The sequence below is a fragment of the Hypanus sabinus genome, chromosome 1 (assembly GCF_030144855.1).
Source record: "Hypanus sabinus isolate sHypSab1 chromosome 1, sHypSab1.hap1, whole genome shotgun sequence".
Lineage (NCBI taxonomy): Eukaryota > Metazoa > Chordata > Chondrichthyes > Myliobatiformes > Dasyatidae > Hypanus > Hypanus sabinus.
The window spans coordinates 63,099,792-63,126,335 of NC_082706.1; the positions used below are offsets into that span (position 1 = coordinate 63,099,792).

The window sequence follows — 26,544 nt, forward strand, 5'->3', positions numbered from 1 at the left end:
AATTCTTCTAAACTGCAGTGAGTACAGTCCCAGAGCCGCCACACACTCCTCAGATGTTGACACTTCCAACACTCATGAACCTCCTCTGGATGCTCTCCAAATCCAGCATGTCTTTTCTTAGATAAGGGCCAAAAATTGCTCAACATTTGCATTAACAAACAATGTACAGGTCTAAGGAGTAGCATTTTGTTTTACAAAGGGAGTGCAATGTAACCAGTATAACTAAACACTGTACTCAAGAGAAAGGTACTAAAGGATCAACTTTACTCACCATACGCATTTAAATGTGTTATGAATTTTCTGGTGTTTGACTGTCAGACATACAACAGCAAACAACATTTAGATATTCTAAAGATTAAAGCAATATATAATATAAAGTGTGAGGTTGAAGTATTGATATGAAATAAATTGTGCATAAAGAGTACATCACGATGAGGGAATTCTGATACTGATTAAAGACAAATCTTTGTATTCAGAGGCAAAAATGAAGAAATGAAGTTAATACCTTTAGGGGGAAATGTTAAAATAGGTTGTTTTTATGGCCAGCTTTAGAGACCAATACCACTGGGCATGTGGCTAAAAGATCAATCTCAATAGCAGAAATTCCAATTTCAATATTCGCTCTATTGTTTCAATATCAGAACATTAATTGCTACAACAGCATCTGGAATTGACTGCAGTTTAAATTAAAAGGTTACACACAACAAGATTGTCTGGGGTGTTGGCAGTGATACAGGAAGAGCAATGAAAGTAAGAACCATTTCAAAAACACAAGAGAAGGGGGAAGAAGTCAGAAAAAGGTCAGAAGAGAGGAAGGAGTACAAGCTAACAGGGGATGGGCGAAAGCAAATGAGGGTTGGGTAGGTGGGAGACATCACCCAAAGTTTACTCATAGAAAAATTTCAGACACACTCCCTGCAATATATAGAAATGTACAGCAACACAAACAAAAGTGTAGAGGAACCGGTGAATTGATGAAAGATCTGGACTTAAAACGTTGATTGTTTGTTCCTCTCCATAGATGCTGCCCGACCTACTGAGTTCCTCCAGCATTGTGTGTGTGTTGCTGAAGAACCGCTTCAACTCATAGGTTCAATGCAGAACTTTTAAAATATATGTTAAAGCAAAAATATGCCAAGGAACATGACATGCAGCAACTGAAACTGGGTGCTGAATAGACTAGCTAATTACCCTAAATTACATATAAGGTATACTCATGGGTATTCATGTACAGTTGAATGACAAGTAAACTTGAACTAGATTGGGATAGGAGTATTAGAATGAGGTTGATGAGCACAAGAGAATAAAGGAATAGGGGAGAGAAGCAGATAATGGAAGTTAAAGGCCAGTTAGCCAGACCAGTGATTGGGAAAATGTTGGAATCGATTTCTAAGGATAAAATTTCAGGGTATTTGGAGGCTCATGATAAAATAGACAAGTAAGGTTTCCTTAAGGGGAAATTTTACCTGACAAATCTGTTTGTGGAAATAACAAACAGGATAGACAACGAAGCGCCAGTGGACGTTGTCTACTTGGATTTTCAGAAGGCCTTTGACAAGGTGCCGCACATGAGACCGTTTAACAAGGGCCCATGGAATTGTAGGAAAGATACCAGCATGGATAGAAGACTGGCTGACTGGCAGGAGGCAAAGAGAGGGAATAAAGGGAGCCTTTTCTAGTTGGCTGCCTGTGACTAGCAGTATTCCATAGGGGTCTTTGTTGGGACCACCTCTTTTCAAGATATATGTCAATGATTTTTGGATGATGGAATTGATGGATATTTGGCCCAGTTTGTGGACTGTATGAAGATAGGTGGAGGAGGACAAGCAGTGTTAAGGAAACGGATTCTACAGGAGGATATTGACAGACTGGGAGAATAGGCAAAGAAGTGGAAGATGGAATATAGAGTAGACTAGTGAAGAAGTAAAGGTGTAGACTATTTTCTAAATAGGAAAAAATACAAAATTCAGAGGTGCAAAGCAGCTTGAGAGCCCTTGCAAAGGATTCCATAAAGGTTAACCTGAGGGTAAGGAAGACAAATGTGATGTTTGTATTCATGTTCAAGTTTATTGTCGTTCAACTATACATATATATACTGCCAAATGAGACAACGTTCCTCCGGACCAGGGTGCACAACACAGTAACAAGCACAATGCAGTAACCAACACACCACACAAATGCATCAACAATAAGGTGCAAATATCATACAAGTTAAAAAGTAAACAGTATAACACTACTGACCTTCAGACATGACGAGACCAGGTGGTGGCAGGACATTCACTACTCTTACAGCGTGGATGAAGAAGCTGTTTGCCATCCTAACAGCTCTTGCTCTAATGCTACGGTACCCCCTGCCTGATGGTAGGGGATCAAAGAGACTTCTGGGTGGATGGGAGGGATCATTGACACTGCTAAGGACCCTGCATATGCAGCGCCCCTAATAAATATCTCTAATGGATTGAAGGGAGACCCTGATTATTCTCTCAGCTTTTTTGATGCAAGAGGTCAGGGTCATCAGAATCAGGTTTAATAGTGTGTGTCTTCAGCTTCCTGTAACTCCATGATGGTACCAATGAGGGATTTCCTGGGTAGTGGGGGTCCTTAATGGTAGATGCCACCTTTTTGAGGCATCGTCTTTTGAAGGTGTCCTCAATGCTGGGGAGGCTAGTACACAAGATGGAACCAACAGAATTCACAACTTCCTGCAGCTTTTTACAATACTGCACAATGGCCCCTGCATACCAGATGCTGATGTAACCAGTTGGAATGCTCTCCATGGTACATCTGTCAAAATCCACAAATGTCTCTGATGACATACCAATTCACTTCAAACTCCTAATGAAATATAGCCGCAGTTATGTCTTCTTTGTAATTACATCAATATGCTGTAGATGTTGCCCCCCCCCCCCCAGGAACTGAAACTGGTCACCCTTTCCAATGCTGATCCCTCGATGAGGACTGATGTCGTTCCCTTGACTTCTCTTCCTAAAATCCACAATCAATTCCTTGGTCTTACTGACATGGACTGCAAGGTTGCTGCCGCAACACCTCTCAACCAGCTGATCCATCATGGGTGTAGAGAGAATAGAGCAGTGGGCTGGTGTTAGATAGGTTCCACAGGAGGGTCACAAGAATGATTCCGGGAATGAAAGGGTTAACGTATGAGGAGCGTTTATGGCTCTGGGCCTGTACTCACTGGAGTTTAGAAGAACAAGGGGAGATCTCATTGAAACCTATCAAATATCGGAAGGCCTAGATAGAGAGGGTGTTTCCTATAGTGAGAGAGTCTGGAACCAAAGGGCAAAGCCTCAAAATAGAAGGATGCCCCTTTAGAACAGAGATGAGGAGGAGGATGAATCTGTGGAGGTTTCAGGGATCGGCAGGAGAATGGAGTTGAGAGGGATAATAAATCTGCCATGTTGAAATGGTGGAGCAGAGCCGATGGGCTGAATGGACTAATTCTGCTCCTATGTCTTACAGTCTTGTGGGAATAAGTAGGAGTATGGGATTGCTGCTGCCTTTGGGAAGGAGATACAGGAGCTGTAGGTTCCACATCACCAGGTTCAGAAACAGTTATGACCCTCCAACCATCAGGCTCCTGAACCAGCATGGGTAACCTCACTTGCCTCAGCTTTGAACTGGTTCCACAACCTATGGATTCACTTTCAAGAACTCGAAAACTCATGTACTCAATACTATTTATTTACAGTTTTTAATTGCAAATTGGTTGTTTGTCAGTCTTTGTATGCAAGTTTTCATTGAATGTATTGTATTTCTTTGTTGTACCATGAATGCCTGCAAGAAAATGAATCACATATGATGAGATATATGTACTTTGATAATAAATTAATTTTGGACTTTGATGGACCAAGTTACATTCTTCTGTAGATATGAGACAATGGAAGGTTGTAGGTTGAGAAACATTTGATGAATTACCATTGAAAGCCAAAAGTGGTAATTTAGAGTAATGAGTTAATCTATGTAACACTCGTAAACATAACCTGGTGTGCATGTTTTTGAATGAATATACCTCAAAAAATTTCTGCATTGAATTTATGAACAGATTTAATGGTTTCTTGACCAACTAACATAAAATGCTGGAGGAACTCAGCAGGTCAGACAGCATCTATGGAAACCCTATTTGAAAAAAGAATGGAACAGATTTTTTTTAAAAAAAAAGGACAATGTAACAGTGTAAAAGAAACAAACTTTGTTGGACACATGGGTTACAAAGAGACAAATTCAAAATCTGTTCAATGCAGAGAAGCTTAAAAAGTGTGGAGGTAAAGTCTGATGCTCAGGAGAAAGCAGCAGCTTTTTGAATAGTGAAGAAAAGAAGTTTTGCTTTATTTGTCACATGCACATCGAAGCATACAGTGACATCTTAAAAAGGTGATAACTCAAACGGTGGCATCCATCATTACGGACCCCCAACACACAGGCATGTCCCCTTCTCAGTACTACCTTCAGGCAAGAGCTACACTCAATACTTTAGCAACAGCTTTTTCCCCTCCCCCATCAGATTTCTGAACGGACAATAAACCCATTAACACTACCTCACTATTTTTGGTCACTTTTTGAACTATTTAATTTTTTATATACATTTCTTTTTGCCATTTATAGCATATTTGATGTATTGCTCTGTACTCCTACCTCAAAACAACAAATTTCAATGCTAATAAAGCCGATTCTGATTCCAATTATCTGAAATGCATGGTAATGGTCCAGAGAAAGTGCTGCAAAAATTACAAAGACACAAAATTATTAACAGTCTGATGTTAATTTAAAATGTGGAGAAGCTAAAAAAAAATAGTATAATGCTCAAGAGGCAGAGCAGCTTTAATGTTGGAGAGTTGGAAGATTAGCTTTTGTCTCATCTACATTAGAACATTGAAGCATACAGTGAAATGTGTCGTGACTGTGCTGAGAAAATGTTTAAGATAAACAAACTTAATAACAGTCAAATGGGATATATAATATAAAAACGAAGTGGAAAAATAACAAAGTGCTAGAAATATAGAACTCCTGAGGGAATATGTTAACAGGTCAAAGGCATTTCAACAGGAAAAGAATTAGCATTTCTGTAGAGGGAAAAAATGAAAAATATGCAAATGTAACTTAAAAATAAATGACCCATTTTGAAATACAAAAAGAATTATAAAATAAACCAAATCAGATAGAGGGCAAATGGAGAACAAGTATGGTTGCAAAATTAACATATTTTCATTATACTGATCAAAATACCACCTCATATGTAATGGATATGGACAAGAAAAAAACTCATTAAAAAATATCTGAAGAAATGAGAGCTGAAATTGAGGTTCTGTAATTAACACCAAGAGACCATAAAACATAGGAGCAGAATTAGGCCATTTGGCCCATCAAGTCTGCTTCACCATTCAATCACGGTTGATGCCTTTATCCCTTCATAGAAACATAGAAAATAGGTGCAGGAGTAGGCCATTCGGCCCTTCGAGCCTGCACTGCCATTCAGTATGATCATGGCTGATCATCCAACTCAGAACCCTGTACCTGCTTTCTCTCCATACCCCCTGATCTCTTTAGCCACAAGGGCCATATCTAACTTCCTCTTAACTATAGCCAATGAACCGGCCTCAACTGTTTCCTGTGGCAGAGAATTCCACAGATTCACCACTCTCTGTGTGAAGAAGATTTTCCTCATCTCGGTCCTAAAAGGCTTCCCCTTTATCCTTAAACTGTGACCCCTCATTCTGGACTTCCAACATCGGAAACAATCCTCCTGCATCTAGCCTGTCCAATCCCTTTAAAATTTTATACGTTTCAAAGATCCCCCCCCAACCTTCTAAATTCCAGTGAGTATAAGCTGAGTCTTTCTTCATATGAAAGTCCTGCCATCCCAGGAATCAATCTGGTGAACCTTCTTTGTACTCTCTCTATGGCAAGAATGTCTTTCCTCAGATTAGGGGACCAAAACTGCACACAACATTCTAGTCTCACCAAGGCCTTGTACAACTGCAGTAAAACCTCCCTGCTCCTGTACTCAAATCCTTTTGCTATGAATGCCAACATACCATTTAACTTTTTCACTGCCTTCTGTACCTGCATGCCCACCTTCGATGACTGGTGTACAATGTCACCCAGGTCTCATTGAATCTCCCCTTTTCCTAGTCAGCCACTGTTCAGATAATAATCTGTTTCCCTGTTCTTGCAACCAAAGTGGATAACCTCACATTTATCCACATTAAATTGCATCTGCCATGAATTTGCCCACTCACCTAACCTATCCAAGTCACCCTGCATCCTCTTAGCATCCTCCTCACAGCTAACACCACTGCCCAGCTTCGTGTCATCCGCAAACTTGGAGATGCTGCATTTAATTCCCTCATCTAAATCATTAATATATATTGTAAACAACTGGGGTCCCAGCACTGAGCCTTGCGGTGCCCCACTAGTCACTGCCTGCCATTCTGAAAAGGTCCCATTTACTCCCAACTCTTTGCTTCCTGTCTGCCAACCAATGTTCTATCCACATCAATACTATACCCCCAATACCGTGTGCTTTAAGTTTGCACACTAATCTCCTGTGTGGGACCTTGTCAAAAGCCTTTTGAAAATCTAAATATACCACATCCACTGGCTCTCCCCTATCCACTCTACTAGTTACATCTTCAAAAAATTCTATAAGATTCGTCAGACATGATTTTCCTTTCACAAATCCATGCTGACTTTGTCCGATGATTTCACCGCTTTCCAAATGTGCTGTTATCACATCTTTGATAACCGACTCTAGCATTTTCCCCACCACCAATGTCAGACTAACCGGTCTATAATTCCCCGGTTTCACTCTCCCTCCTTTTTTAAAAAGTGGGGTTACATTAGCCACCCTCCAATCCTCAGGAACTAATCCAGAATCTAAGGAGTTTTGAAAAATTATCACTAATGCATCCACTATTTCTTGGGCTACTTCCTTAAGCACTCTGGGATTTCTCTGACTTTAATCCCTTCAATTTACCTAACACCACTTCCCTACTAACATGTATTTCCCTCAGTTCCTCCATCTCACTAGACCCTTGGTCCCTTACTATTTCTGGAAGATTATTTATGTCCTCCTTAGTGAAGACAGAACCAAAATAGTTATTCAATTGGTCTTCCATGTCTTTGTTCCCTATGATCAAATCACCTGTTTCTGATTGTAAAGGACCTACATTCTTTCTTTTCACGTATCTATAGCTTTTACAGTCAGTTTTTATGTTCCCTGCCAGCTTTCTCTCAATCTTTTTCCCCTTTCCTAATTAAGCCCTTTGTCCTCCTCTGCTGGTCTCCGAATTTCTCCCAGTCCTCAGGTGTGCCGTTTTTTTTTTTGCTAATTTATATATTTCTTCTTTGGACTTGATACTATCCCTAATTTCCTTTGTCAGCCACGGGTGCACTACCTTCCCTGGTTTATTCATTTGCCAAACTGGGAGGAACAATTGTTATAATTCATCCATGCTATCTTTAAATGCTTGCCATTGCATATCCACCATCAACCCTTTAAGTATCATTTGCCAGTCTATCTTAGCTAATTCAAGTCTCATACCTTCAAAGTTACCCTTCTTTAAGTTCAGAACCTTTGTTTCTGAATTAACTGTGTCACTCTCCATCTTAATGAAGAATTCCACCATATTGTAGTCACTCTTACCCAAGGGGCCTCACACGACAAGATTGCTAACTAACCCTTCCTCATTGCTCAATACCCAATCTAGAATGGCCTGCTCTCTAGCTGGTTCCTCGACATGTTGGCTCAGAAAACCATCCCGCATACATTCCAAGAAATCCTCTTCCTCAGCACCCCTACCAATTTGGTTCACCCAATTTCTTTGTAGATTGAAGTCACCCATTATAACTACTGTTCCTTTATTGCACGCATTTCTAATTTCCTGTTTAATGCCATCCCCAACCTCACTACTACTGTTAGGTGGCCTGTACACAACTCCCACTAGCGTTTTCTGCCTCTTAGTGTTATGCAGCTCTACCCATATCGATTCTACATCCTCCAGGCTAATGTCCTTCCTTTCTATTGCGTTAATCTCCTCTCTAACCAGCAATGCTACCCCACCTCCTTTTCTTTCCTGTCTATCCCTCCTGAATATTGAATATCCGTGGATGTTGAGCTCCCATCCTTGGTCACCCTGGAGCCATGTTTCTGTGATCCCAACTATATCATATTCATTAATAACTATCTGCACATTCATTCATCCACCCTGTTACGAATGCTCCTCGCATTGATACACAAAGCCTTCAGGCTTGTTTTTACAACACTCTTAGCCCTTATACAATTATGTTGAAAAGTGGCTCTTTTTGATTTTTGCCCTGGATTTACCTGCCTGCCACTTCTACTTTTCACCTTACTACTTTTTGCTTCTACCCCCATTTTACATCGCTCTGTCTCTCTGCACTTGTTCCCATCCTCCTGCCACATTAGTTTAACAATAACACTCCCCCTAGGACATTGGTTCCAGTCCAATGTTCCTCATCCTTCTCCCTGTAACCTTCGATGCTGTGCCCAATCAAGAACCTATTAGGCTCTGCCTTAAACACACCTTTCGTCCTGGCCTCCACAGCTGCCTGTGGTAACAAATTCCACAAATTCACCACCTTCTGGCTAAAGAAATTTCAGGGCATCTGTTTTAAATATACGCCCCTCTATCCTGAGGCGTATATTCTGCTCCTATGTCTTACAGGGTCTTATAGTCTTGTGGGAATAAGTAGGAGAATGGGATATCTACTGCCATTCGGAAGGTGGTACAGGAGCTGTAGGTTCCATATCACCATGTTCAGAAACAGTTATGACCCTCCAACCATCAGGCTCCTGAACCAGCATGGGTAACTTCACTTGCCTCAAACTTTGAACTGGTTCCACAACCTATGGATTCCCTTTCAAGAACTCGAAAACTCATGTACTCAATACTCAAGACCCTCTCGTCCTAGACTTCCACACTATGCGAAACATCCCCTCCACATCTACTCTGTCTGAAACCTTTACAGTGTTGAAAGGGATTCTTGAGATTCTCTCCCCTCCCATCCTTCTAAATTCCAGTGATTACAGACACAGAGCTATCAAACGTTCCTTGTATGATAACCCTTTCATTCCCAGAATCATCCTTGTGAACCTCCTCTGAACTCTCTCCAATGCCAGCACATCTCTTGTTATTTCTTTTGCCATTCAGCTTATCAAGTCTGCTCCGCCATTCCATCATGGCGGATGACTTATCCCTCTCAACCCCATTCTTCTGCCTTCCCCAAGAACCTTTGATGCCTTGACTAACCAAGTTACAAAATTTGTTGATCTGTGGTAGGTGTACAGTGCAGTACACAAAAATTTACTGTGAGTTACAAAAATGCAAAATTAATAAATTAAGATGGCATGATCAGCCATCTTATAAAATATTCAGGCAGGTTCAAGGGACCATCTGTTTCTATTTCATTCTTAATTCTTGTGACAGCAAACTTTATTTTACAATTTGAGTAATCCTGCTACTTTCACACTTTTTGTTTTACTTATTTAGAGATGCAGCACAATAACCTTTCCAGCCCAATGAGCCAGCACTGCCCAAATCAAAGTAAACTTATTATCAAAGTACATACATGTCACCATATGCAACCCTGACAGACAGACTCAATAAACACAACAACCATAATAAAATCGATGAAAGATCACACCAACAGGGTGGATACCTAGTGTGCAAAAAACAACAAACTGTGCAAATACAAAATGAAAGAAAAAAATATTAATAAGAAACAAGCAATAAATATCAAGAACACAAGAGTTCTTGAAAGTGAGTCCATAGGTTGTGGGAACAGTTCAGTGATGGGGCAAATGAAGTTGAGTGAAGTTATCTTCTCCAGTTTAAGAGCCTGGAGGGGTAATAACTGTTTCTGAACCTGGTGGTAAATCCTGAACCTCCTGTCACTTCATTCTGGTGGCAGCAGCCAGAAGAGAGCTTGGCCTGGATGCTGGAAGATCCTGGAGGTGGATGCTGCTATCCTGTGACAACCCTCTGTGTAGATGTGCTCAGTGGTGGAGAAGGCTTTAACCGTGCTGGATTGGGCAGTATCCACTACCTTTTGTAAGCTCTTCCATTCAAAGGCATTAATACCAGGCTGAGGTGCAGTCAGTCAGTATACTCTCCATTACACATCTACACAAGTTTGTCAAAGTTTTAGATCTAAAGCACTGCTGTACATTCTTTACAATTGCACTTACGTGGTAATCCCAAGACAGGTCCTCTGAAATGATAACACCAAGGAATTTAAAGCTGCTGACCCTCTCCACCACTGATCTCCTAATGAGGATTGTGAAATGTCGACTCTGCATTTCCCTCGGCAGCTGCTGACTGATGTGCTACGTTTCTCCAGCATTTCCCACTTTCCAAAGAGGTACAGATTGGTAGGTTAATTGGTTACAATGAGTATCATTGGCTCTTCACTCAACCCTGAAGCATCTGGACAGCAAAGATGCACATATCAGGATGCTCTTTATCGACTAAAGCTCAGCATTCAATGCCATCATTCCTTCAAAACTAATTAATAAGCTTTAAGAACTTGGCCTCAATAACTCCTTGTGCAAATGGATCCTCTATTTCCTCACTTACAGACACCAGTCAGTTTGGATTGGCAACACCACCTCCTCCACAATCTCTATCAGGAAACGTGCACTCACAAGGCTCTGTGCTTAATTCCCTACTCTACTCGCTTTACAATTATGACTATGGCTAAGCACAGCTCCAATGCCATATTCAAGTTTGCTGATGACACCACTGTCGTAGGCCAAATCAAAGGTGGTGACAAATCAGCGTACAGGAGGGAGAGTGAAAATCTGGCTGAGTGGTGCCACAGCAACAACCTCTCACTCAATGTCAGCAAGACCAAGGAAATGATTATAGACCAGGAGGAGGAAACTGGAGAGTCAATCCTCATTGTAACCAATTAACCTACCAATCTGTACCTCTTTGGAAAGTGGGAGGAAACCACCAGGGTCATGGGGAGAACATACAAACTCTTTACACACAGCAGTAAGAATTGAACCCAGGTCACTGGCACTCAAAAAACATAACACTGACTATCGTACTGTCCAAGTTTGGAAGATGCTAAAAGCACAATGCTGCAGAAACGTAGAACATCAGGCATCAGCTGCCGAGGGAAATGCAGAGTCGACATTTCACAACGTTGAATCAGAATCAGGTACGAGACCATTAGACATAGGCACCTCACATCTGAATGAAGTGCCAGTTAAGACAGCAAGTTGTGAAAAATTAAGCATAGGTAAATCTTCAAAGTAGCCCAATGTGTGCGATAAATGTTTGCAAAAGTAAACCACTAAATAGCAGTCAATTGTGTGTTACTATTCATCCATTGAGATGGTACACTATCACTTGAGGTGCTTATTGACAACCATGAAGCAACAACACTTTTATAATTACCATAATTGGTAGCTGCCCTGGGGAAGCAAACCTGTTATGACAAGCTGTGCAACTATAAAAGTGGTATATCAATGATTTTGATGATAATGTGGTAAATTGGATCAGCAAGTTTGCTGATGACACTAAGATTGGAGGCGTTGTAGGCAGCGAGGAAGACTTTCAAAGCTTGCAGAGGGATCTGGACCAACTGCAAAAATGGGCCAGAAAATGGAAGATGGAATTTAATGCAGACAAGTGTGAGGTGTTGCATTTTGGAAGGACAAATCAAGGTAGGACATACACAGTAAATGGTTGGGCACTGAGGAGTGTGGAAGAACAAAGGGATCTGGGAGTTCAGATACATAATTCCCTGAAAGTGGCGTCACAGGTAGACAGGGTTGTAAAGAAGGCTTTTGGCATCCTGGCATTCATAAATCAAAGTACTGAGTATAGGAGTTGGGATGTTATGATGAGGTTGTACAAGACACTGAAGAGGCGAAATTTGGAGTATTGTGTACAGTTCTGGTCACCTAACTATAGGAAGGATATCAGTAAGATTGAAAGAGGGTAGAGAAGATTTACTAGGATGTTGCCGGGTCTTCAGGAGTTGAGTTCCAGGGAAAGATTGAACAAGTTAGGACTTTATTGATTGGAGCATAAAATAATGAGGGAGGATTTGATAGAGGTTTACAAAATTATGAGGAGTACAGACAAAGTAAATGCGAGTAGGCTCTTTCCACTTAGATTAGGAGAGATAAATACGAGAGGACGTGGCTTAGGGTGAAAGGGGAAAGGTTTAGGGTAAACATTTGGGAGAACTTCTTCACTCAGAGAGTGATGGGAGTGAGGAACAGGCTGCCATCTGACGTGGGCTCACTCACTCTTAAGTTTTAAGAATAAATTGGACGGATACATGGATGGGAGAGGTCTGGAGGGTTATGGACTGAGTGCAGGTCAATGGGACTAGCGGAATAAATTTTTGGCACAGACTAGAAGGGCCGAATGGCATGTTTTCTGTGCTGTACGGAGGCGCAGTAAAAGCCTTTGAAAGTCATTGAGACGAGAGATTCTGTTGATGCTGGAAATACAGAGCAGCATCATTATTGAACATCACTGAATGCATAATTGTGAAAAATAGGCTACTCTCAGAGACGCACTCCAAATATAGTGATGTCTAGAAATAGCAACTCCTTCCTGTTGTAATATAACATGCAGAGATGAAAAATAGCTTCTCCAAGTTTTATCCTGAATCATGTGCAACTAGAAGTTTCAACAGAAAGTCGAATAGTCTCTACTTTCATATGACCTACAGCAATGGGCCAAGGTGCCTGTTTCTGCACTGTAGCTCTGTGACTCTACAGGTGTGGGGCACGGAACTAGGCAGAGTAACAATTTGGCACCAAATAGACAGGCCAAAGGGCCTGCTTATGTACTTTTGTGTACTATGATAAGGCTAAGCCTCTATAGAACTTGTATATCAAAGTGAAACTTCTCTGACCTACAACCAGAGCGTGATTTCATTGCATCAGTGTGATGTGTTTGGAAAATTGCAACAGTACTTCCAAATCCAACATGTTAGGCTCAAAATAAAGACACAAGCCAAGGCACAACTACACCAATTCATAACATGCAATATTGACAGATTATTTATGACACACATTTGTAGCACATAATTATGACAGTTACAAGGCAACAGTTAATGTTCACTTCGCAGCAATATGAAAGAAAAATATACAAACTAAACTTCTGAATATCTGTTCTGATATCCAGAGCAGCACAGAAAAACAAAGACAAAGCAACTGCAAAGCTCTAACTGCACAAACACCACAAATTCTTTACAAAATAAAACAAAACAGCAGGTGAGAGCACTACAGCAATCTGCCATTGGGGCTTGTACAGGTACACCAACATACAACAAAGCATCCAGCATCACCTGCAGCTGCCTGCTCACTCCATTTCCCACTTATGGCAATCTGGGCTTTAGGGTAGCGGTGTCCAGGGCTTGCTATAAATTTAAATAGAAGCACCTCATTATGAACCATTCGACGTGGAGGTACATACCCAATGCATTTCTCAAAGGTTAATGAAATAACTCGCCACAGCACCCATACATTTCATCCCTCTAATCAGAGGTGCAACACAGTGCTCAGAGCCACTTTATCAGGTACAGGTGTGCAGCCCAGTGTAGTCTTCTGCTGTTGTAGCTCATTCACTTCAAGGTTCAAGGAGTTGTGCATTGGGAGATGATTTTCTGCACACCAACGTGTGGTTAGATGAGTTACTGTTACCTTCCAGTCAGCTTGAACCAGTTGATCTGACCTCTGTCATTAACAAAGTGTTTGTACCCACAGAACTGCTACTCAGTGGAGGTTTTTCACAACTCGAGAGGAAAATCCCATCCCATTTAGCACCAACAATCATTCCACAGTCAAAGTCACATTTCTTCCCCATTCTGATGTTTGGTCTGAACAACACTTGAACCTCTTGCTCATGTCTGACTGCTCTTATGTATTAAATTGCCACCGCAATTGACTTATTAGATCTGTATTAATGAGGTGTACAGGTGTACCTAATAAAGCGGCCGTTGTATTAGCACATTCAAGATCTTGTCTGGAGAAAAGGACGTATTGTTCATCACATCTCACTATTGTCTTGTTTCCTAGCTAACAAGTACAATATGGAGTGATTATTACAATTAATTTTTAGGCGTCGACAAAATAAGTGCACTGATTCTTCCAGTGCTGTGATCGTCAATTTCTCTTCAGAGTGATAGATGGAGGACTTCAATGATTCATAATTAGTTAAAATTAAGTGAATGGCATGTGCATTGTGTATAGCTGCTAGCTGTCAATTATAATGCTATCAATCACAAAGCCATTAATTCCATTATCTAAATCACTGACAAACAATGTGAATAGTAGTGGTCCCAATACTGAACCCTGAGGAACATCACTAGTTCAAAGGATGAAAGGTACAATTTAATGTCAGAGAAATGTATACAATATACATCCTGAAATTCCTTTTCTTCACAACCATCCATGAAAAGAGGAATGCCCCAAAGAATGAACGACAGTTAAATGTTAGAACCCCAAAGTCCCCCCCCCCAGCTCCCCCCACCATGCGTAAGCGGCAGCAAGCAACAATCCCCCCTCCCCTCACTGGCAAAAAAAAAGCATCGGCACCCACCACTGAGCACTCAAGTGTGAGCAAAGCAACAGTAAAGTTACAGACTTGCAGTTCCACCAAAGACTTCGCATTTCACCCTGTATTCAACATACCACAGGTCTCTCTCTCCCTAATAGGGGAGAAAGAGGTGACTCCATTTCCCGGCGAGCAGGGAGACATAACAAACAACTCGCTGGTTTACGATGTTAAAAGTCCGCCACATTGCTTTTCCCTGGGCACACAACCACAGATATTCCGACTCCCCTGATGACACACGGGTCTCCTGCCGTGACTCCAATCCTCGATCCACCTGTCTCCAGAGCCCCAAGATCCTAGGCTTCCAAATCCGAGCCAGACCCTTGGCATGCCAAATAACAACGGCCGATTGTGGAACCCCAAGAGCGGGTCCCATCCCCGCAAAGAACCATAGACAGCATGCAACTTCAGGGTACCGGTCACTAGAAACCAACCAGAAAAGGCCCCCTTTATTCCCACTTGCTGCCTCCTGCCTGTCAGCCATTCCTCTATCCATGCCAGAATCTTTCCTGTAACACCATTGGATCTTATCTTGTTAAGCAGCCTCACGTGAGGCATGTTATCAGATGTCTTCTGAAAACTAAGTAAATGACATCCACTGCCTCTCCTTTGTCCACTCTGCTTGTTACTTCCTTGAAGAATTCTAACAGTTTTGTCTGGCAAGATCTCCCTTTACAGAAGCCATTCTGACTTTGACTGATATCAATAGTCTCCAAGTACCACATCCTCAATAATGGAGCCCAACACTTTCCCAGTCACTGAGGTTAGGCCAGCTGAAGACTCCTGACTTCAGTTGTGGGTAAGTTGTTGGAGTCTGTTGTCGAGGATGACGGTTTGAGGTACTTGGAGACTAATGATGGGATGGGTCATGGTTAGCATAGGTATGTTCAGGGAACGTTTGCATGGTGTTCTGCATAGGTAAGTTCCATTGAGGCAGGGAAAGATGATAGGGTAAAAGAACTAGGGTGTACAAAGGATGCTGAAAATCTAGTTAAGAAGAAAATAAAATCTTATGAAAGGTTCAAGAAACTAGGTACTGTCAGAGCTCTACAAAGTTACAAAGGTGCCAGGAAAGAGCTCAAGAATGAGAAGACCTTGAGAAGGACTTGGCAAGCAGGACTAAGGAAAACCCCAAGGCATTCTACGAGTATGTGAAGAGCAAGAGGATGAGCCGTGTGAGAAAAGGACCAATCAGGAGCGATAGTGGAAACATTTTGCATGGAGCCGGAGGAGACTGCGCAGGTACTTAATGAATACTATGTTTCAGTATTCAGCAGTGAAAAGGACCTTTGCAATTGTGGGTATGACTTACAGTGGACTGAAATGCTCGAGTATATAAACATTAAGAAAGAAGATGTTCTGGAACTTTTTAAAGGTATTAAGTTAGATAAGTTGCCGGGACAGGATGAGATATAGCCCAGGCTACTGTGGGAAGCGAGGGGGGAGAGTGCTGATCCTCTGGCAACGATCAATAGAGATAGGAGAAGTACCAGAGGATTGGAAGTTTGCAAACGTTGTTCTCTTGTTCAAGAAACAGAGTAGAGATCACCCAGAAAATTATAGACCAGTGAGTTTTACTTCAGTAGTGGGCAAGCTGTTGGAGAGGATTCTGAGAGGCAGGATTTGTGAGCATTTGGAGAGATAATTTGATTGAGAATAGTCAGCATAGCTTTGTCAAGGGCAGATCATGCCCTACAAATCTGATTGAATTCTTTGAGTATGTAACAAAACACATTGATGAAGGTGGTTGTGAAGGTAGAGCAGTGGATGTAGAGTATATGGATTTCAGTTAGGCATTTGATAACGTTCCCTATGCGAGGCTCATTCAGAAAGTACGGAGGCACGGGATCCAAGACCTTGCTTTGTGGATCCAAAATTGGCTTGCAAAGGGTGGTTGTGGATGGTTTGTATTCTGCATGGAAGACAGTGACCAGTGGTGTTCTGCAGGGATCTGTTCTGGAACCCCTCCTCTTTGTGATTTCTATAAATGACCTGAATGAAGAAGTAGAAGGGTGGATTATTAAGTCTGCTGATGACACGAAAGTTGGGGGTGTTGGGAATAGTCTGGAGGGTTGTCAAGAGTTTACAGCACAACATCAATAGGATGCAAAACTGGGCTAGGAAGTGGCATTTGGAGTTCAACCCAGATAAGTGTTAAGTGGTTCATTTCAATATATCAAATGTGAAGAGAGAATGGTAAGACTCTTGGCAGTGTGGAAGATCAGAGGGATCTTGGGTTCCGTGTCCGAGGGACACTCAAAGCAGCTACGCAGGTTGACAGTGTTGTTAAGAAGGCATATGGTGTGTTGGCCTTCATCAATACTGGCATTGCGTTCAAGAGCCATGATGTCATGTTACAGCTATACAAGACCTTAGTTAAACCCCACTTGGAGTACTGTGCTCAGTTCTGATCACCTCATTACAGGAAGGATGTGGATGCCGTAGAGGAGGTATTGTCTGGATTGGAGAGCATGCCTTATGAAAATAGGTTGAGTGAACTTGGCATTCTCTCCTTGGGCAATGGAGGATGAGAGGTGACCATATAGAGGTGTATAATATGATGAGAGGCATTGATTGCGTAGATAGCTAGAGGCTTTTTTTTTCCCAGGGCTGAATTGGCCTAGTTTTAGAAGGGGCATAGTTTTAAGGTGCTTAGAAGCAGGTACAAGGGGGACATCAGGGGTAAGTTTTTCCCCCACAGAGAGTGATGGGTGCATGGAATCCACAACCAGTGATGGTGGTAGAGGCGGATACAATAGGATCTTTTAAGAGACTCTTAGACAGGTACATGGGGCTTAGAAAGATAGAGGGCTATGCGGTAGGGAAATTCTAGACGGTTTCTAGAGTAGGTTACATTGTCGGCACAACATTGTGGGCCAAAGGACCTGTAATGTGATGCAGATTTCTATGTTTCTGTGTTTAACTTCCCTGGTCAGCCACAGTTGCCTAGCCCTGCCATTTGAGAACTTCTTCTGTGGGGCATTTTGTAAACTATTCCCAGAAATAGCAGGATGACAAATATTACTGCTGCTGCTCACATCACAGATAAATAGCAGAGTTCAAATAAAACTTTGGATCTTTTTGCCTGATTCAGTTGGCTATTGTTAATATAGAATACTGTGAGTCTGAAACATTGGTCCATTGGCAAGAGCAGCAACAAGGGAGGTGCGTAGCCTCAATTATCATGCAGACCATCTCTCGTGCCTCCTGGTCACCTGTTTTAGCCAGCAGGGAAGGGAGCTGGCTGTAGGCTCTGTTGGGGGGCTGGCCTCTCCCGTCAGTGTTTGCTCAGCGGAAACCAAACTGGATTGTGCTCACCTGCCACTGTACTTGCGCAAAATAAGGAACTGCTGTGGGCTCCAGGAAAACTCCCATGCATCATCAATCTACAAGCCATAACACTCAGGGACGTGGGCTAGATTATTACCTCTTTTACATTTTCTTTGCAATTTATGTTTCTCTGCTATCACAAATATGTGCTGTGTGCAGTGTATGACCATTGGTTCTGTGTTTTACACCTTGACCCCAGAGGAACATTGTTCCATTTGTTGTATTCATGCGTATGCTTGAATAATAATTAAAATTGAACTTGACTATCTTCTTTTGCACATTGGTTGTTTGTCAATTTTTGTATGTGTAGATTTTCGTTGATTCTACCGTATTTCCTTGTTCTACTGCAAATGCCTGCAAGAAAATTAATCTCAGGTTAGTATATGGTGACAGATCTGTACTTTGATAATAAATTTACTTTGATTTTAGTATTAGTAGGATGAACTGTCAATGTGTATCTGTTTCAGACAGGATGTTGTAGTGCTACAGCCTTTTCCCACTTTAATTGATAGGGTATGGGGTCCACAAGTGATATCTTTGTTTACATTCAGACTTTTCATGAATTCTATTGTATTTCTTTATGCTCCTGTGAATGCCTGCCAGAAAATGAATCTCAAGGTAGTAAATGGTGACATACGTATAAAGGTAAAATAAAACTTTGATGGGGCTGGTGAAACCCAGGAAAATTTTGCTGGCAGCTTACAAAATTTATCAATATATTTCTTTTCAACTATTCTCACTGCAATCTGCTGCCGATCATTTCCTATTAAGCAATGTACTTTCAAACCTTCTTACCAACCAATCAATTTCACAATCAGTCATCTGAAGGACTCAGTAGACTTAAACTCTCATGAATACAAGTATGTCACCTTTAAGCGGACAAAGGTATATCGCCTAGCTGGAAGAGGGGAGGACTCCAAGATGGAGTAAAACAGCAGGTGTAAAACTTCCTCTACCCAGTATCTTGTTAGCAAACGTGGTCACTGGAGAACAAAACTGAAGACCTAAGGGCAAGGTTGCTCTATCGGAGGGGAATGTGCAATCATAGAGTTCTGCGTTTCAAAGAGACGTGGCTCACGCCAACCACGCAGGATACATTGGTGAGACCAGAGGGCTTCTTGACACATCTGATGATTCAAAGAGGGCAGAAGTGGGATTCTGTGTTTCAAGATAAACTCCTCATGCTGCTCAGACATCATGGTCTTGTCACACTCTCGTTACCCCAACCTAGAACATCTAATGATTAAGTGCCTACTTCTCTCATTCCCAGGAGAGCTCCCCTCATGATCCTGACTGCAGTTTACATACCACCAAAGGCTATGACAAACTTCTATAGATGTGTGGTGGACAGTATAGTGACTGGTTACAATCACGGCCTGCTACAGAAACTCCAATGCCCTTGAATGGAAAAGCCTACAACAAGTAGTGGAAACAGACCCATGCATCTTGGGTTAAGCCTTCACCACCATTGAGCACATCTACATGGAGTGCTGTCCCCTGTCGGATCCAGGGATCTGGTGTGCAGGAGGTACTGGGATTGTCAATTGGACACAAGTACAGTTGTGTTGAGAGATGGTATCTGACAGCCAGTACATCCTCTGTTCCCCTTAAACTCACCTGGAAAATTCATCATTACTATTATGCAACATATTAAAAAGTGAAATGTAAGCATGTTGGGGTAAGAGATTAGCTTTATTTGTCACATATACATCAAAACAGAGAGAGAAATGCATCGCTGGTGTCACATCGAATCAGCAAGGATTGTGCTGGGGGCAGCCCACAAATGTCAGCACTCTTCCAATGCCAACATATCATGCCCATAACTCACTAACCCTTACCCGTGCACCTTTGGAATGTGGGAAGGAAGCAGAACACGTGGAGGAAATCCATGTGGTCATAGGAGAACATACAAACTCCTTACAGACAGCTGCAGGAACTGAACACTGACCTTACAGCTGACACTGTGAAGCAATTGTGCTAACCGCTACACTACACTGCCACTCTAACAGAAGTATTAATTGGTCTCACTTCCAATAGTCTAGAAGATATGCTTGTCCAACATTGAAGTCCCAAGATTATTGGAGCTTGACTGAACTTAATTCTAAAAATGTTTCACAGGAGCATGTGGTCAATTGACTTGACACTTGGCTAGGAGTCAAAACATTATATAAAAAGAATAAGAACTGTAAAATGATGTGTTTGAAGTAAAGTCACATTGCAACATATGGTCTCCCTAAATAGCCTTTTGCAGATTAGTTCTCGCAGTATGATGCTGCAGGAGCTGACAAAAACTAATGATGACTATGGCCTAATAATCATAAGTTCAGTGATAATTTAAGTTTTCCATTTAGCCTTTCTGATTGGAAATGGCACAAGGACATAGCCATCATATTATCTCCTAAAAGTTTAAACTATACTGATAATATATGCACTTTTGAACTTGGTCTTATCACAGCTTGGAGTTCGGTGAAACAGTTGGAGTCTCACTGTTATCATTCTCCCCCGTGCACCTACCAAGGAATTCAAGTTCATACCATATCATTAGTATCTGGATCAAAGACACATTATTGTATGTGGAAGTTGATTTTCGATCACAACGTGCACTGGTGCATGTCAAGTACTACAGTAACCAAAATGGATATGCAGTTGTATCATATTCAGTGAAATTTTGCACAATCAGTAATTGCACTTGTTAGACAGCTTGGCTATAAAATATGTAAACAGCTGAGATGATAAAAAGACTTTGGACAGGAATGTGCTACAGATTGAAGATTGTGGAGCAAGGGTCTGTATTGTGCTGTAGGTTTCTGTTTCTATAATGAATTGTGAAATTCACTTCCAGACCTGTGGTAGAGGCAAATTAAGCTGGACAGCTGAGTAATGTATAAATAAGATAATGTGAGGAGGAAATCAAATTAAATTTTATTCACTTCCAGCCCTACACATTATTTCTAAAAACATATTTTAATTGGTTTCTGACTCTTTGTGAATGAAATAATTTTAAATTATATTTTCCCACTCGCAAATTGAAACCAGTATCAAAGTTCAAAGTAACTGTTATCAAAGATGTTTATATCACCTTCTACTACCCTGAGATTCATTTTCTTGCAGGCATTCACAGCAGAACAAAGAAATACAATAGAATCAATGAAAAATTAAACACAAAAAAAAACTGATAAGGAACAATCAAGGAATTAATTATGAACTTCAAGAAGGGGAAGTCGAAAGAACACGCACACCAGTCCTCCTCGAGAGATCATCAGTGGAAAAAGGTGAGCAGTATCAAGTTCCTGGGTATCAACATCTCAGAACATCTATCCTGGGCCCAACATATTGATGCAGTTACAAGGAAGACGTACAAAAAAGCTGGATGAACTCAGGTCGTCAGGCAGCATCCGTTGACTGCTCGACCTGCAGAGTTCATCCAGCTTTTTTGTACGTCTTGATTTGACCACAGCATCTGCAGTGTACTTGGTGTTTACAAAGAAGACATGATAGCAGCTTGAGGAGTCTTGGTATGTCACCAAGGACTCCCACAAATTTCTACAGACTAGCATTCTAGCTAGTTGCATCATCGTTGGTATGAGTTTGGGAGCCTGATGGCTGAAGGATAATAATGGTCCTTAACCTGATGGTATGGCACCTAAGGCCTGAGAAGAGAGCATGGCATAGATGTCCTTGATGATGGGGGCTGCTTCCTATTTGAAGAGCTGTCACTGACCTTATGCAGTCAGCAGTTATATGGAGACTTCATTCTGTAATTGTCAGCAGATAGTCATGAGCAGGAATGCAGCATAGGCTGCTTAAAGCTGTGTGAATATTTTGGATGGGATAGGGATGAAGTACAAGCTTGTGTTTATTTTTATTCAGGAATTCATATGAGGAGATGACTGAAGCCATACTTCCAAGAGAATAAGGTCCTAGAGTTACATCAAGGAGTCTTCATCCTGGCTGAAGGGAGTGTAGTTCTTTAGATTTTTTACTTTGCCAAAGTGATAACTTGCATGGACTTTTATATATCTGCTTTATTTTTCCTGGCAAATGGATTTTTCCTCAAATTCTATTTAAAGTGTGCATTATACTAACAACAATAGTAATATTACATAAATGATTAAAGCTTAGCTTTATTTGTCAAGTGTACATCCAAACATCAGAGCATACAGTGAAGCCCATCAATATATCGCTATAGATGTGTAGTGCAGAGTATACTGACTGACTGCATCACAGCCTGGTATAGAAACACCAGTGCTCTTGAACGGAAAATCATATGCAAGGTAGTGATATAGCCCAGTTCATCATGGGCAAAGCCCTCCCCGCCACTGAGCACATCTACGTAAAGCATTGTCATGGGAAATCAGCATCCATCATCAGGGACCCATCACCATCCAGGACACTGCTGCCATCAGGTAGGTGGTACAGGAGCCTCAGGACACATACCACCAGGTTCAGGAACAGCTACTATCCCTCAACCATCAAGCACTTGAACCAAAAGGGGTAATTTTTCTCAACTTCAGTTGCCCCAGCATTGACTCACTTTCCAGGACTCTTCATTTGATGTTCCTGACATTGATTGCTTATTGCCTAACCAAGGTAGAACATACAAGGTAAATGATAGGGCACTGAGGAGTGCAGTAGAACAGAGGGATCTGGGAATACAGATTCAAAATTCCCTAAAAGTGGCGTCACAGGTAGATAGGGTCGTAAAGAGAACTTTTGGTACATTGGCCTTTATAAGTCAAAGTACTGAGTAGAAGAGTTCGAATGTCATGGTGAGGTTGTATAAGGCATCAGTGAGGCCGAATTACCTTACATACAAGAGAGTGGTGGGAGTGTGGAATGAGCAGCCAGTTGAGGTGGTAAATGTGGGCTCACTTTTAACATTTAAGAAAAACTTGGACAGGTACATGGATGAGAGGGGTATGGAGAGATATGGGCCAGGTGCAGGTCAGTGGGACTAGGCAGAAAAATGATTCAGCATAGCTAAGAAGGGCCAAAAGGCCTGTTTCTGTGCTGTAATGTTCTATGGTTCTATTTATTTATTATTATTTCTTTTGTTTTTTTTAAATTACGTCTGCGAGAAAATGCATCTCAGGGTTGCTTATGGTGACATATATGTACTTTGATAAGAAATTTACTTTGAAGTGTGCTGTTTTGCATCAAATTTCAACACCGTCCAAGTATTGTGCTGCGGGCAGACTGCAGGTATTGCCACACTTCCAGCACCAACATCGCATGCCCACAACTCACGAGTCAAATCCATACATCTTTGGAATATGGGATATCATCAGGAGGAAAGCCACGTACTCATGGAGTATAGACACCAACTCCTTACAGGGAGCAGCAGGAACCAAACCCGATCTGTGATCAATGGTACCGCAAAAACAACTGTACTAAATACTATGCAACTGCGCCACCCCATACCCATTGCACTTTCAAATACCCAAGTTACAGGTGCTTCATAAAAGCGACACTGATGTAAATCATCTAGCTTAGAATGTTCTCTCTCCATCAACTCTCACCTCAAGAGCATAGTCATTGCTAAGTTGTAACACTTTTTTGTTGTCTGAAAGAAGGTTTAGCTAAGAATAGGTTAAGAATAGGTTCACCTCACCCCCCACTGTGCAACCTCCACAATGCACAGTGGAGAGGATCCCAACAAGGTGCATCACGGCCTGCAGGGAAAACCAATGTCCGAAAACGGGAAAGTCTAAAGAGAGTGGTGAATATTGTCCGGTCCGTCACAGGCAAAGCCTCCCCCTGACTGAGTACATTTACAAGGAGCACTGCCACAAGAAAGTAGTATTCATCATCAAGGAGACTCACTATCGGACTATGCTCTCTTCTTATGGCCATCCTCAGGCAAATGCTAAGGGAGCCTCAGGTCCCACACCCGTCAGGTTATTAATCTATGAAAACAGGTGGAGTGAACTCAGCCTTTTCTCGTTGGAGCAATGGAGGATAAGGGGTGACCTGATAGAGGTGTATAAGATGATAAGAGGCATTGATAGTGTGGATAGTCAGAGGCTTTTTCCCCAGGGCTGAAATGGTTGCCACAAGAGGACACAGGTTTAAGTGCTTGGGAGTAGCTACAGAGGAGATGTCAGGGGTAAGTTTATTTTACTCAGAGTGGTGAGTGCATGGAATGGGCTGCTGGCAACGGTGGTGGAGGCGGATACGATAGGGTCTTATAAGAGACCTTTGGATAGGTACACAGAGCTTAGAAAAATAGAAGGCTATGGGTAAGCCTAGTAATTTCTAAGGTAGTGACATGTTCAGCACAGCTCTATGGGCCGAAGGGCCTGTATTGTGCTGTAGGTATTCTATGTTTCTATGTATTATATGGCATCATACACTCAGAAGCCACTTTATTAAGTACACCTGCTTATTAATGAAAGTATCTAATCAGCCAGTCATGTGTCAACAACTCAATGCACAAAAGCATGCAGACATGGTCAAGAGGTTCAGTTGTTGTTCAGACCAAACATTCAGAATGGAGAAGAAATGTGATCTAAGTGACTTTGACCGTGGGATGATTGTTGGTGCCAGACAGGGTGGTCTGAGAATCTCCAAAACTGCTGACCTCCTGGGATTTTCACACACAACAGTCTCTAGAGTTTACAGAGAGTTATGCAAAAAACAATCAAGGAGCACCAATTCTGTGGGAGAAAACACTTTTTTTTAAAATGAGAATGGTCAGAGGAGAATGACCAGACTGGTTAAAGCTGACAAGAAGGAGACAGTACTCAAATGACCATATGTTACAACAGTGGTATGCTGAACAGTATCGCTGAACACACAATATGTCGAACTTTGAAGTGGATGGGCTACAAGAGCAGAAGACTACGAATATATACTCTATAGCTTCTTTCTTAGGCATAGGAGGTAACTAATAAAGTAGCCACTGAGTACATCAGTGACAATAAACCCAACTCCAAATCTGAATCTCATTGTACAAGCTTCATTTAAATAATTGCTTCCACTTGGCTGTTAGCCGATTTGTTTGTGGTCTAAAATGTGGCTCAGCTAAACAGTTGGAGGGGAGATCCTGAAATTTGCGGCATTGTATTATGTCGAGTCGATGGTTCAGTTCGTGACCATTTTGATCTTGCTGCAAATAGAGTAGACTTCAGTCTGCCTGTCCACTTGGTCAGTTCATAAATGAGATCACAGGAATCCACTCAATGCAGACAAACTGCACTGGCAGAATGCAAAAATGTGCTGGCAAATTCTGACATATGCACAAGTCAATTGCTTATTTTATTGCAGAGTTGAGGACAAAGTCCAAATCTATCCAACATGGTAAACAGACTAAACCTGAAACCCACAAAGTTGAGTTCATAATTGCAAATTAGTTCTTCACTGTAAATTCTTTGCTAAGTAGCAAGAAGAAATGTAATAATTTATCATTAAACGTCTTAGTCATAGAGCACTACCGCAGAGAAACAGGCCCTTCAGTCAATGTTGAACTATTATTCTGCCCAGTCTCATTGACCTACACCAGGTCTATAGCCATGCACACCCTTCCCAAGTATGTACATCCAAACTTCTCTTAAATGTTGAAATCAAACCAGCATTTTGAACAAATACAATTTGACTTATATTTCTGACATGGTTTTGAAAGGAACTAAAATCTTTAAGCTTGGAATTATACATAGTCAATAAAATTGCATCCTGGACTGATTCCCATATTCTACAATGTGTTCTATTATCCACAGTTCTCTCTGGAGCCAAGAGGGTGAGTGCCTGCTTTAACGCATTTCTGTTCTGTTTCTATTAGCTGACCACCATGACTGTAGTGATGGTGCAGATCATGGTGAGGCAAATTTTCATCCCAAAAACACTGTTACTGAGTGTGTATGAATTTAATAATAAATTTACTTTAACCTTTAACAGAAGTGGTATAATAGTTAACTGGGCTATTAAATTCAATGTAAGCAGCATATGAAGTCAAAGATAGAGTGATTAAGAAGCACAAAATTCAAAGAGATTAACTCACATAAAATTAACGGCTCAGTGAGAAGGAGGGAATTAAAGGGAGTAGTTCTGATCAGCGTTTAAACTTTCCCGGAAGTACATCTCCAATTCACCATGGGCCATGTATAATTGTCATTATTCCTGTTACCTATTCCTCTGTCTCCTGGCTGAACATTCAATAGTTAAAGGTGCCCATAAAATTGTAAGGTTTACTGCGTGGTTTTTGTCATTGTGCTTGCTTAGAGCTTCTCTTTAAAAATTACAACCTTCATAATTTTCATCAATCTGCTTCATCATAATTTCTGACCAGTTATTTTCCATTTCTCTCTCTGGGTCTGAGGTCATTGTTTGCTTTATTTAGTCCATTGTTGCAGAAGATCCGCCAAACATTGGAGTGACTCCCTGATCATAGCTTTTTAAGCATGAATTAAGGTTCACAAGAATTATCCTGGGAATGAAAGGGTTAATGTCTGGGGCAGGTTTGATGGCTCAGGGACTATACTCAACTGAAATTCATAATATCTCACTAAACCTGACAAATATTGAAAGGCCTAGGTAGAATGGAAGTTTCAATGTGGGGGGGTCTTGGACCAGAGAGCATGGCCTTAGAATAGAA

The 26,544-nt window shown here is 41.4% G+C and overlaps 1 protein-coding gene across 3 annotated transcripts in view; it reads right to left on the reverse strand.

Annotated features, from left to right (window-relative positions):
* tmem65 (transmembrane protein 65) overlaps positions 1-26,544 on the reverse strand; it is a 108,958-nt gene that overhangs the window by 71,536 nt on the left and 10,878 nt on the right. For 2 of the 3 annotated variants that reach the window (XM_059970455.1, XM_059970448.1), the window contains exon 2: positions 13,357-13,428. The exons of the other annotated variant lie outside the window; for it this stretch is intronic. In XM_059970455.1, coding sequence (XP_059826438.1) covers positions 13,357-13,428 — 72 coding nt within the window. The remainder of the gene's footprint in view (positions 1-13,356; positions 13,429-26,544) is intronic. 3 annotated transcript variants of the gene reach the window in all.